Source organism: Dryas octopetala, chromosome 1 (assembly GCF_963921425.1).
Source record: "Dryas octopetala chromosome 1, drDryOcto1.1, whole genome shotgun sequence".
Classification (NCBI taxonomy): domain Eukaryota; kingdom Viridiplantae; phylum Streptophyta; class Magnoliopsida; order Rosales; family Rosaceae; genus Dryas; species Dryas octopetala.
Window position 1 is genome coordinate 17,411,307 of NC_141366.1, and position 14,036 is coordinate 17,425,342.

At 36.3% G+C, this 14,036-nt stretch overlaps 1 protein-coding gene and 1 pseudogene across 2 annotated transcripts; one reads left to right on the top strand and one right to left on the bottom strand.

Moving 5' to 3' along the window:
* The first annotated feature begins 2,030 nt into the window (after positions 1-2,030).
* LOC147298681 (G-type lectin S-receptor-like serine/threonine-protein kinase RKS1) lies at positions 2,031-5,927 on the top strand. Of its 2 annotated transcripts, none has more exons than XM_086236092.1 (7): positions 2,031-3,318; positions 3,808-3,945; positions 4,260-4,402; positions 4,576-4,786; positions 4,904-5,141; positions 5,251-5,401; positions 5,491-5,927. In XM_086236092.1, the coding sequence occupies exons 1-7, from the start codon at positions 2,085-2,087 to the stop codon at positions 5,791-5,793; spliced, it is 2,418 nt and encodes an 805-aa protein (XP_086092218.1). In that variant the 5' UTR covers positions 2,031-2,084; the 3' UTR covers positions 5,794-5,927. The 2 variants fall into 2 exon arrangements, with proteins under 2 accessions (XP_086092218.1, XP_086092221.1); XM_086236095.1 differs by having other exon boundaries at positions 2,032-3,318; positions 4,275-4,402.
* A 3,741-nt stretch (positions 5,928-9,668) lies between these two features.
* Positions 9,669-11,801, bottom strand: LOC147298682 (uncharacterized; annotated as a pseudogene).
* Between the last annotated feature and the right edge of the window lie 2,235 nt (positions 11,802-14,036).

A 14,036-nucleotide genomic window follows, 5' to 3' on the forward strand; every position in this document is an offset into this window, starting at 1 on the left:
AAATACGGGGTTCTTGCTACACTACTTAACTATATTAAAAAATTCATTTTTTGTTTTAATGAGTAATATATATGAATAGAAAGATAGATCCATCCATCTATCCTTACATTTTGATATCTAAAAAAGAATCGATTTCATTCAACGTTTGATCCTAAGAATTGCGCTTAGCACCCCCGCTCATGAAACGGCTCCGCTACAATGGATGGCAGAGATCCGTAGTACCCAAAGCGTTGAAGTCATCCAGTAGCTTGGAAGGGGCCTATAAGTGCCTACTACTACACCACACTACACTTGGCTCACAACAAAAAATGTGTTTTTGTGCCAACCACCGCGTAAGCCCCATACAGAGGATAGGCTCGTTCGTTTGAAGAGAGAAACAAAATGGGCTTCTCCTCAAAGGTAGCTTGCTTACTTAGTGCTTGCGCTAAGGATTGAAGAGCTTAGTGTGAAACGCTAAGGAAGTCATATGCTTTTTTCTTAAGTATGGTGTCTTCAATACAACCTTCTCTAAAAGTGGAGGTAGGAGATCTAGTTAACAAATAGGCTACGGTTGTAGCTGCAACGAGTAATGAATTCTTGAAAGCTCATTCTTAAGGGAGCACTCATAGCTACAGCTCTAACTCGATTATTTCCCAATAATTGTTGTACTTCACAAGTCACATTAATTTGTTGACAAATAGTATATATCTCAACCCTTAACTACTAGAGCGTTGTAAATATTAGACATCTTGCCTAGTGGAAAAGCCACATCAATACCGGAGCGATACGCCCCCTCAACAAATAAGAGCTTGGCCCAAAAAGATATTACCTAATGGAGAGATAGTTGGAGAGGTGACAAAACCCTATACTTTTCATTACAAAATCAATAAGCCTGAAAAAGATGGATTATTTTGTGAAAGAATTTTTGGGCCTATAAAAAGTGGGATTTGTGCTTGTGGAAATTATCGAGTAATCGGAGATGAAAAAATATGTCCATTTTGGCAGTGGAGGAGTTTTGAAGTTCAACTTAATCATCAATCGTGTTACGTGGACCGTGGAAGTAGAGGTCATAGTCAATATCACAGACAGGGCCGGTCCTAACTTTTGGAAGGCCTAAGGGCGAAAATCTAAATTAGGTCCTTAATTTTAGTTGTAGAAAAAAAAAAGTTTTGTAAAACAATTGACAATTGACAATTTGAAATCAATGCATTATAATACTTTCATTAACAAAAGGTCTTCTTTTAACATTTCTAGAAACAAAATCAACAATAATAATTTCAAATTAGCTATGATAAATTGACAAAAGAAAAATAGCAGCAACATCACACTCTTTCCATTAGCTTCAATAAAATCCAACTATCCAATTTAGTTAACACAACAATTTTTTAATTTATTGTCATCTAATTCAGTTAACTTCTTTAAATTAAATAAGAACCCAAAAATACCTTCATATATTTTTAACTGTTCAAATCTATTATTTAATGAAGCAAAAACATTATCGCTAAGGCGGAAGACGTAAAGACTGTATCGCTGTAAAACTTATTCTTTCTTTGAGAAAATAGAAGGATGAAGGGCCAGACGTACGTTTAAAGTTTCTAAATTTTTGTTTTTTGAAATCTAAATCACATTAATTGATCATTAACATTGAGCTTCTGTGTAGTTCTTTCTACTGACATTAAATTTGGCCATTTGGGCCTCTGTAGGCAAGTAGATTTATAGCTTTGCTTTTTTTTTTATTTTTTATTATTATTTTTTTTTAACACTAAAAATTTGTTTTTAAATATATATATATATATATAATATACAGAAATTTGTGGGCCTTCCTTGAAAATGGGTCCTAGGCGGTCGCACTCGGTGCCCCCCCTTTAGGACCGGCACTGATCACAGACAAGTTACAAAGACTTGAGGCTAGCCCAAAATGCCACCTTTTAGATATGTGACCGTCGTACACCATTGACCAAATATGCCATGTGGGTTTGAATTCAACGTAGCAGAATTGTCAGCAAGATCAAATAAATATCAAGCATTCAATGTACCCAACATCTGACATAGAAAACTGAGTGAAACATCACTGATTATTCATCATAGATGCAGATGCTCAGAAAATGTTGTTGAATGCTTTACTTGTGTTCCTCCTCCTCTTCCCATTTTGCACATCCAGGGACACCATAAGATGGAGCCAACATGTGAAGGATGATGGTGGCCTTTTGGTGTCCAAAGAAAACAACTTCAAATTAGGCTTCTTCAGCCCCGGAAACTCTAGCTACCGGTATGTTGGAATTTGGTATGCTCAAATATCAGAGAAAACAGTTGTATGGGTTGCAAACAGAAACAATCCGATCAATGATACCTCCGGTGTCCTTACGATCAACAGGTATGGAAAACTGGTTCTTTATGCTTACAACATGGAGAACACTCCTATATGGTCCACAAATGTGTCAGTACAAACCACAAGCACTTGCACAGCTCAGCTATTAGATACAGGAAATTTAGTTCTGTTCCAAGACAACAACAGTGAAAGCTTTATATGGCAAAGTTTTGATTATCCTACTGATACTCTACTCCCAGGAATGAAAGTTGGGTTGAATTTGAAAACAGGGCTAGAATGGGTGTTAACATCTTGGAAGTCACAAGATGACCCTGCAACAGGGGACTATACCCTTAAGCTCTATTCAAATCAGTCTGCCACGCCGGAATATTTTCTGTATAAAGGTTTGACTCCGTTTTGGCGAATTGATCCAGGGCCATGGCGTGATGTTGGCACTACTCCTGATGAAGTATATTTTTTCCTTGAAACTGATAACACGACTGAATTTGTAAGAGTTGTGTTGAAGGATTCTGGGTTGCTGGATTACCTAACATGGATTGATGTCAAACATCAATGGCAGCTCCTCTGGACTGCACCAAAATACCGGTGTGACAAGTATGGACAGTGTGGTGCCAACAGCAAATGTACCGCTGACAATATTAATATTTTTGAATGTGAGTGCCTACCTGGGTATGAACCAAAATCTTTCAATGACTGGAATCAGAGAAATGGCTCAGACGGATGTGTGAGTAAACGATTTGGAGTGTCAAAGTGTGGGAATGGAGATGGGTTTGTGACGGTGGCACGGGTGAAAGATCCAGACACATCGAAAGCAGCGCGGTTGGAAACAAGGATGAGTGCCAAGGAGTGCAAGCAGGAGTGCTTAAGAAATTGTTCATGCACTGCATGTATGAGCATACAATCTCAAGGACAATTTAATTGCTTGGCATGGTATGGTGAGTTGCTGGACATTTTAGTGCGCACAGAGGTAGGACGAGATCTATATGTTCGTGTGGATGCAATTGAGTTAGGTACTACTTTTTTCTTGCTAGAAAGTTATAGTACTTTGCTTACCAAGGAAAAATTCAATTATAAATTTTTCAGAATGAAAATTATGAATTCTTTTAACTATGATAATGTCATTTCCAATGCAACAAACATGATTGTGTAGGAAGGAACTTCATCTTAAAAAATGTTATGAGGATTTAATGTCTCTTCAAATTTATTGTTTACTTCTTATAGTTGACTTCTGCTAGATTAAACAATTATGGTGGGTTATAATGAGGCTGATATTTGCTCCAGCTTAATTGTTATTGTTAAACTTTCTGGCTGGACTATGAATCCATTAGTAATTTGATCTAGCAGAACATCTGTTTCGTAGTTTCTTTTACCCTCAAATAATTTCACTTGTCCACTGCACAGAATTGTAGAATTTGTGAAACTTACTGGAATGGTTTTGGTGTCCATGTCAGTTCTCTTTCTCTGTGTTATCTAATCCTTTGTCCCATTCTTATATGTAGCTGAGAGTACGAGAAAATCAAAAGGTTTTTTCAGAAGGAGGGGCATGCTGGCTATTCCAATATTGTCTTTTCTACTGGCATTGGTTGTAATCATTATGTTTGCCTGTTGGTGGCTTAAAAAAAAGAGGAAGACAAAAGGTATGCCAAGTACTCATCTATTTTGAATTGTTCAGCTTCAATATGCAAAGGTGGGAGTATATATTCCAAGATAGAGAAACAAATATAATCCAATGTTTGGTTCTCTTAATAAAAGTTAGGTGCTCATGGAAGTATATATGGCATTGATGATAACGGCTGTGCGCTCTGTAAACCATATTAAAGTACACCACTTAAACAGGTTACAGGATCCATATGCCTTGGGAAGAATTTTCATTTTCAACATCATATGAAATGTGGTTAGAACATGAGGAGAAAATGATGTTGACAATAATTTTCTTTTTCTGATAGCAAAGACTTTTTGGTGGCAGATGAACTTGAGGAAACTAGGAGCCAACCGGATTTGCAATTTTTCCATCTGAGTACACTAATAGCAGCCACAGACAACTTCTCTCCTGTCAATAAACTTGGTCAAGGTGGTTTTGGCTCTGTTTATAAGGTGAGTCCAATTTAGATATCCTAAACACATTTCATGATTGACTGATTTCTTCTAAGTAGTAAAAAATACTCTAGTTCTGTTTCTTTGAGTGTTGAATGTTTAATTTATAACAATATAATTGCTCCTCAAAAGTGATGATTATGTGAAAGCTGAATACCAAATCATATTCTCAGGGACATTTACCAAATGAACAAAAAATTGCTGTAAAAAGATTGTCCAAAACTTCAGGACAAGGGATTGAAGAATTCAAAAATGAAGTTGTGCTGATTGCTAAACTTCAACACAAGAATCTTGTGAAACTTTTAGGCTGTTGTGTACAAGGAGAAGAAAGGTTGTTGATCCTTGAATACATGCCGAACAAAAGCTTGGACTCCTTTCTTTTTGGTCTGGAAGAAAGATTAATTTGGTTATGCCATTTCTTTAACTATGGAGGATATATTTGAAGCTTTTTACCAAAAGGTACAACATTTATTTACATAATTGCCAAATATCTTGGTGTAGATCATACAAGAAGGTCTCTCTTGGATTGGAAAAAGCGCTTTCAGATTATCAATGGGGTTGCTCGTGGGATTCTGTATCTTCATCAGGACTCAAGACTTACGATTATCCATAGAGATCTAAAAACCAGCAATGTCCTTCTGGATGCTGAGATGAACCCAAAAATTTCAGATTTCGGCATGGCCAGGATATTCCTTGGGGACCAACTGCAGGATAGGACAAACAGAATTGTTGGAACATAGTAAGAATCATACTTGCATTCAAATTCTTGGAATAATTCACCATAATGTCACCTTTTATATTACTTTTCCTATTCTTTGGCTGTAATGTTTTATTTTGTTCGTTTTCAGTGGCTATATGTCACCAGAGTATGCAGTGTTTGGGAGATTTTCAATGAAATCAGATGTTTTTAGTTTTGGGATTATATTATTGGAGATTATAAGTGGCAAGAAAAACAATGGTTCTTATCAGGAGGATCATTCCATGAACTTGATAGGACATGTAAGTAACACAAGTTTCGCTTATAAATCTACCCTTTGTGATCACTCATTTTCATCCCTGTTTTTTTCAAATGATACTGTCAACTACAGGTTTGGCTGCTGTGGAGCGAAGGCAGAGTCTTAGAAATTGTGGATTCATCGCTAGAGTCATATCAGCCTGATGAAGTCATGAGATGCATTCAAGTTGGGCTATTGTGCGTGCAAGAAGATACAATGGACCGACCAACGATGTCAGCTATTGTTGTCATGTTGAGTGGTGAAGCATCTCTTCCCTCTCCTATGCAACCTGCATTTGTCTTCAGAAAAAATTCTTGTGATGGTGCCGATCCATCAATTCCAAAAGGATTATATTCGGATAACGATTTGACAATAAGTAACGTTGAAGGTCGATAATGATGCAGGCTCTTGCTTCCATAATTCTCAAAAATGTAATCGTTTTTTTTTTTTCCTTCCTATCAATGTACTTCTTTTCTATAAGCATGCCCGTTTGAGTTGCTTGTGATATAATATAATGTCGCATTCGTTCACCTACATATGACATATTGGTATTGCAATAGCAAACAATGCTAAACAGAAACCATTGCTTTCGCACCACAACTGCCACTCATATTTACAGATTAGGGACATTTAAGTATTTAACTATTGCAATGCCATCACTCGTACTAGAAATATTACAGTTAAATCTAATCATATTGAATAGATAAGCTAAACAGAAAAATGTACATATCTTAGCTTTTTTCGACCCAAAAAAAAAAAAAAACCAGAAAAACTCCCCTGTTTCAGTCCAATATTTTAATATATGTATCTAAAATTCTAAATATTTATCAGATGCAATACTGAAGTGCAGTTTGTACTCCATGCCGTCTGGGCTAGGTGGTGCAACCGATTAATGGAGAGAAGGGGTTTTCCTACTTTAGCTATGCTGCGATGGCAGTGCTAACCAAATCTGAACTTTGTCACTGAGTCATAGTCAACATAACAGACAAGTTACAAAGACTTGAGTTGAGCCAACTTTTAGATATTTAATTGTCGTGCGCCATCGACTAAATGTGCCGTGTGGGGTTGAATTCAAAGTAGTAGAATTGTCAACAAGATCATACAAATATCACAGATTCAATGTACCCAACAAACATCACTGATTATTCATCATACATGCAGATGCCCAGAAAATGTTTTTGAATGCTTTGCTTGTGTTCCTTCTCTTCCCACTCTGCACATCCAGGGACACCATAAGATGGAACCAACATGTGAAGGATGATGGTGACCTTTTGGTGTCCAAAGAAAACAACTTCAAATTAGGCTTCTTCAGCCCTGGAAACTCTACCTACCGGTATTTTGGAATTTGGTATGCCCAAAGTGGGTGAAGATCAAAGTATATGGTAAAATTAATCTCAATATTTAAGATAGATGTACAATTACCTGTAGACTAGGTCCATTTTGGCAGTTGAGGAGTTTTGAATTTCAACTTAGTCACCAATTATCTTATGTATGGAACATGAAAGTAGAGGTATCAATGATTGATTCATAGTCTCTACATCATGAAAGTAGAGATATCAATAATTGAATAATGCCGCCTTTAAACTTGAGTTGACAAAATGTGCCATATTGGGGCAAATTCAAAGTAGCAGGATTGTCAATAACGTCAAACAAATAATTTGTTTTTTCTGATAGAAAAGACTTTTTGGTGGCAGATGAACTTGAGGAAACTAAGAGCCACCGGGATTTGCAATTTTTTCATTTGAGCACACTACTAGCAGCCACAGACAACTTCTCTCCTGTCAATAAACTTGGTCAAGGTGATTTTGGCTCTGTTTATATGGTAAGTCCATTTTCGATATCCTAAACATTTTATAATTGAATGATTTCTTTTTAGTAAAAATTACTCTTGTTCTGTTTCTCTGAGGGTCTGAATGTTTCATTAATAACAATATAATTGCTCCTCAAAAGTGATGGTTGTGTGAAAGCTGAATACCAAATCACATTCTCAGGGACAGTTACCAAATGAACAAAAAATTGCTGTAAAAAGATTGTGCAAAACTTCAGGACAAGGGATTGAAGAATTCAAAAATGAAGTTGTGCTGATAGCTAGACTACAACACAGGAATCTTGTGAAACTTTTATGCTGCTGTATAAAAGGAGAAGAAAGGTTGTTGATCCTTGAATACATGCCGAACAAAAGCTTGGATTCCTTTCTTTTTGGTGGGTCTGGAAGAAATATTAATTTCATTATGCTATTTCTGAAACGACGAGAATATATTTGAAACTTCTTATCAAAAGGTACAACATTTATTTACATAATTGCCAAATATCTTGGTGTAGATCACACAAGAAGGTCCCTGTTGGATTGGAAAAAGCGCTTTGAGATTATCAATGGGTTGCTCGTGGAATTCTGTATCTTCACCAGGACTCAAGACTGAGGATTATCCATAGAGATCTAAAAACCAGCAATGTCCTTCTGGATGCTGATATGAACCCAAAAATTTCAGATTTCGGCATGGCCAGGATATTCCTAGGGGACCAACTGCAAGATAGGACGAACAGAATTGTTGGAACATAGTAAGAATCTTACTTGCATTCAAAATTCTTGGAATAAATTACCATAGTGTGACCTTTCATATTCATTTTAGTATTCTTTGGCTGTAACATATTATTTTGTTCATATGCAGTGGCTATATGTCACCAGAATATGCAGTGTTTGAGAGATTTTCAATGAAATCAGATGTTTTTAGCTTTGGGATCATATTATTGGAGATTATAAGTGGCAAGAAAAACAATGGTTCTTTTCAGAAGGATGATTCCTTGAACTTGATAGGACATGTAAGTAACACAAGTTTTGCTTACAAATCTATCCTTTGTTATCACTTATTCATCCCTTTTTTAACTGTTAACTACAGATTTGGCTGCTGTGGAGTGAAGACAGGGTCTTAGAAATTGTGGATTCATTACTTGAGTCATATCAGCCTGATGAAGTCATGAGATGCATTCAAGTTGGGCTATTGTGCGTGCAAGAAGATGCAATGGACCGACCAACCATGTCTGCCGTTGTTTTCATGTTGAGTGGTGAAGCATCTCTTCCATCTCCTAAGCAGCCTGCATTTGTCTTCAGAAAAAATTCATGTAATGGTGCCGATCCATCTATTCCAAAAGGATTATATTCTGTTAACGATTTGACAATAAGTAACATTAAAGGTCGGTAATGATGCAGGCTCTTGTTTCCGTAATTCTCAAAATGTAATCTTTTTTGTTTTCCTTCTTATCATTTTTCTTCTTTTGCCATAAGCATGCCCGTTTTTTTTTGCTTGTGATATAATATAATGTAGCATTCATTAACCTGCATATTACATATTGGCATTGCAATAGCAAACAATGCTAAACAGAAACCATTGCTGTCATACCGCTACCACCACTCATATTTTCAGATTTAGGGAGTTTTGATGGTCAAAAGTGGGTGAGTAGTCAACGCCACATCAGACCAGAGGGAATGGTCTGACCTTCCAATGTTTAAGTCAAATCAAAAGGACTGGTCTGACCCTCCAATATATGAGTGACACATGGCGGGAGGTGCCTTTTATAATATAGTTATGCTGACAGCTGACGTCACTTTCTTGGCCAGCTGTTTTGACCTGAAGAGGCGCCATGTGTTGGCAATGGTGTGCACAAATAGATGCATCCCTCTCCCGTGCAACCCATACAGGTGGAGAGAGTTCCACTAAAGGTAAAGTATGGTTGGCTACATGAGATCATAAATACGGGTGCTGAGCATAAGCCATTAGTCAGGAGTACGAGCACTTCCATCATTGGTCAAGACTCCAAGCATTTGGCGGTGACTCCGAGCATTGGGCTTCAGTCTTACGTCTGATAATGTATTATCAGTGATGTGGCATACGGCATACAGAAATCCCACCACTAATGTTTACTTGCCATTTAAAATTAAATAGCCACAGACAAAAAATCATAAGAAAACCTTTAAAAAAAGAAAAAAAAAAAGAAAAAAAAGAAGAGAAGATTGAATTAAAACAAAAAACAAAAAACAGCCCAACAACCTGCAGCCCCCAAATCTCCTTCCTACACCTCTCTGCGCTGGCAACCCAACCCATCCACCTCCCTCTTCTTACAACAAATTTTTAAAAACTAGGATACGATATATCATGGATACGACAATTAAAAATACATATTAATATATAATAATAAAAATATAAATAATTTAAAACATATTTTAAATAACATAAAAATTCAAATTCATCATCCAAATCCAAATTTAATCAACTTCAATATTCATATTCAATGAATAAAGCAACCTCCAATGATGGTTCATCAAGAGAAAGGCTAGTAATTTCAAGCATCCTAACACATTCTTCACCCAAGTTATCAAATCTATCTCCTCCAACATCCCACATTTGAGTAACACCTTCTTTGTAGCTTGAGCTCTTCCTTGATAAAAAACGAAGGTTATTATGCACAAATACCAAATCTTCATCTCTTTGTGGTGTTAACTTGGTCCTTCTTTACGAATGAATGAAACTATACGTACTCCAATTCCTTTCACAATACACAAGTAGGAACAAGGTTGTCCAAGTAGTTTCGAATTAAGCTATGGATTGGATAGTTGGTGTGGAAGCTCTATTGACAATTAACCACATCATTGGTTCCATGTGAAACCTATCATTCATAGCATCAATAGCTCCAAAGTCATTCAAGCACATTGAAAAAAAGGCATGCTCCACATTGATATATCTTATAGCGCGTTTGTTGATCCGAAAAGTATTTCTCAAGACACTTTTTTCTTTCCCTTGTAATCTTGGCATCTTGGTGTGGAGCAATGCGGCTAGGATCCTTTTGAAGCCATTCTGGACTATAATACCTAAAAGTAAAGAATGATATCATTTTATAAAATTATAATCACAAAATTAAAAGTAAATTTTAAAGACTTTAAAAGGAAAGAAGCACATAATACTTACCTAGGATTTAAAGAAGGAGCTAAACAATGAAGTGGTGTGCTACTCTTAGTCCATCGCTCCACTAAAATGAGATACACCACATAAAAGAAGTTGTTTTGTTCATGTAGTTGCCTATGCTTTTTCCTATAGATAACTGCCTTCACTTTCTCTATCATGGTATTTCACCACTCATAAAATAGTTGAAGACATGGTTTATCTGTCTCAGCCATCCTAATTATCTCATATATAGGAGCTGTAAAGGAAAGTATATAATCAATCTCATCCCAAAAGTATTCATCCAATATCTTTTGCCTCACTGCATTTGCTTTGCCCATATCATCCTCTTTATATAAAGACCAGTTTGGACTAATCACCATTTGTTGTAGACCTTCCATTACTTCCTTAAATCTTCTAATCATTACAAGTGTTGAAGCAAACCTGAAAATTGAAAGTTAGCATAGCTCAAAAGTCAAAATTGACAAAAGAGAAAATAAAAGGAAAAAAATAGCAAGTATAAAAGGCTTAGAAGCAAACCTTGTTTCAGCAATGGAGAGCATCTTCAATTTGTAGTGGTCCTTATACATAGCCAATCTCATACTATAGTTCACAATAAAATTTTTATGAACCAAACATCAGTAGAAATTTCTAAAATATATCTAACTACATTCATCATACTAATCATCATTTTGTTTTAGTCAGCATATACTCTTCAAAGCAAGATTAAGGGTGTGAACCACACATAGTGTCCAAAAGATGTTGGGATATTTGGCCTCAACAAGTAATCCAGCAGCTTTACAAATGGGTGCATTGTCAGTGATTATTTGAACCACATTTTGATAACCGGCCAATTTCCTTAATGGATTCGATAAGGAAGTTGGAAATACAATGTTTGTCCTTGTACTCTCCTTCACAATTAATTGCCTTCAAGAACATAGGCCTGCTTTTACAAGTTGCCATAACATTGATAAGTGGTTTTTTTTTTGTGAATCTGTCCACCCATCACTACACACACTTACACCTTTAGTGCTCCATGTACTTTTAATTGGTTGTAAACACTGCTCAATGTGGCTATTCTCTTGTTGCAAAATAGTAGTTCTTAATGCATTGTAACCTGATGGAACATATCTTGGAAGCGTAGAAGCACAAAAATAGAAGTTTCGATAATGTGGATTCCTTGCAAAGTAAAAGGACAATCCACCTGTATAAAACATCCTTGCAACTTCTGCATCACATTCTTCTCTAGCCTCTTTCTGAAAAGATTTATCGGGGGCCTATTCATTCCATTTCTCTTCTTTTGCACAACATGCATAGGCATAGAATAACTCAAAGAACCAGTATTGGGCAAAGAAAGTTGTCTTGGAGTTGCACTTTTCAACCTGTACTACATTCTCTCACAAGTTTTTTCATTTCTGCATAAACTTCATCAATAACCTTGGTGCAACATACGATCTCATTTCCCGACATTTTCAACAAATGAAACTTGACTCTGGAGTAGGATCCTTTGAAAGTTTTATTACAAAAATTACATTCAAACATAGTATTTCCTCGTCCCTTTCTTATTTTTTCAAACCTTTTAACATACTTCCACAGTGGGGCATGATCATCTACCTCAGTTTTAGTATTCTCAATAGGATTAACATTAGTATTTGCATTATTATCTGGATGACTCATTTTTCTGAACATGAATAATTTATACAATATAAGCAACATAAAGAAAGATAATCAATTCTGGAGAGTGGAAAGTAGCAACAGTGATATACTATTATAATCAAATTATGTAACTATTCAGATAGATACATATTTCAAAATATCTAGCAGAACGAAGAAATAACAAAGACCAAGATCAAAGCATCACGGAAAAATAAGAAATTATCAATACCCATTTCCAAATATGTGAAAATTCAGAGACCCAAAAAAATAAACAATGAATTTTGAGCAAACAAACACTGACAAAATCAGATTGCCTTTGATATGCAAAGATATACTAATATTAGCAACAATGATATAGTAATAATAATTAATTGATTATAATATCTGAAAAGTGAAAAAACAGAACATATTCGTCGCTTGAAAGCTCGATAAAAGAAGAAACACCAGAAGATGAGAAGAATAGGTCATTGTTCGAGTGTGCAATTCAATCTGATGAGTGGGCAATTGGGCATCTTTATATAATATGTAAAGATCGAAGAAGCTAGATACAGAAGAAGAAGTGCGGAAGGAAAGGCAAGGTTGGCAACCTCTTCGTATTCTTCGAATTTCAATTAAAGCTACTTTTCTCCTCTTAATTTGTGTAGCCTCTCTCAATTCTTCATCTAATTAACAGTGAAACGTATTCGATTTTTCGGATACTCGTGTCGAGATAATTGGATACACGTATCTGTAAGTCAAATACATATTAGTTTACCCAGATACGTATCTGAGGCGTATTCGTGCGTATCGTATCCAACTATGTATCCGATAAGGGATATGCGACCTAACTAGCTTATTCGTGCTTCACAGACGACGACGGCAGTGGCGGAAGCGAGTGGTAGGAGGATTGAATAGGCGTCGAAAATGACATGAGTTTGAGAACCACAAATTCTAAGAATTGAATCGGCGTTGGAGGGCAAAAAGAAGACAAAAAAAAAAAATCAAAATTCAAAGATCCTAGAGATCTTGGTGTGATTTCTATATGTTTTGGGTGATCCCCACAAATTCCAAGTGGGTTTGTTGTTGCTTAGCTTTGCTTCCTGTGATTCCACTACTATCATTATCTTCTTTTACATAGGGAGTAGTGAAGTGAGAGAGAAAAGAGAGTGAAAGAGAGAGAGATGGAAAGAGAGTGACAGAGAGAAAATGAAAAAAAAAAAAAAGATGCCGCTGGGAGTGAGGTTGTCGATACAAGGAGAAGGCAGGGCTGGTCCTGACTTGTGGAAGGCCTAAGGACGAAAATCTAAATTAGGCCCTTAATTTTAGTTGTAGAAAAAAAAAAAAATGTAAAACAATTGACAATTTGGAATCAATCAAGGAATAAAATTTCGTTTTTTAGAGGTAAGGAAATTTTAACAAGTATTCGTCCAAATTTCGTGAAGATTTCGCCGAAATTTTCGAAATTTCGGAAATTTCGCCGAAATTTACCGAAATTTGTCGAAATTTCGCTCATCACTTCTCTATCCGTCGATCTTCTCCTTCTCTGTCCAAAGTCCAAACCCAGCAACACTCTAAAAAATCGTTCAAACCCAGCCAAAATAAACCCAGCAAACCTGTAAAAAACAGTCCAAAAACAACCAAAATAAACTCAGCCAACGGGGAGGGAGGGAGAAGAGATCGGGAAGGAGAGGAAGAAGAGGAGAAGGATGAAGGAGGAAAAAGAAAAAGATGCGCGCGACTGGGCTGGGAGAGAGAAATGAGAGGGAAGAAGAGAGATGGGCTGGGAGCCTGGGACTAGTAGAGAGAGAAGAGTGTCCCAGCAGACCTAGAAAAAAGGGAAGAAAAGTCACGGTAAAGGAAAGAAAGTGAAGGAAAGAAAAAGAAAAGAAAGGAAGGAAAAAAAGAAAAGAGAAAAAAAAAAAAAAAAAAGATAAAGTTAGACACTTAGACTTAGTACCCTTCAGATGCCAAAAGTTGGTGGCTACGTGTTAATCTACTAGAGGTGATATTGTTGGGTGTTGATCTTTAGTAGTTTGGCCAGCACATAGATTATGAATTTATGGGCTTATG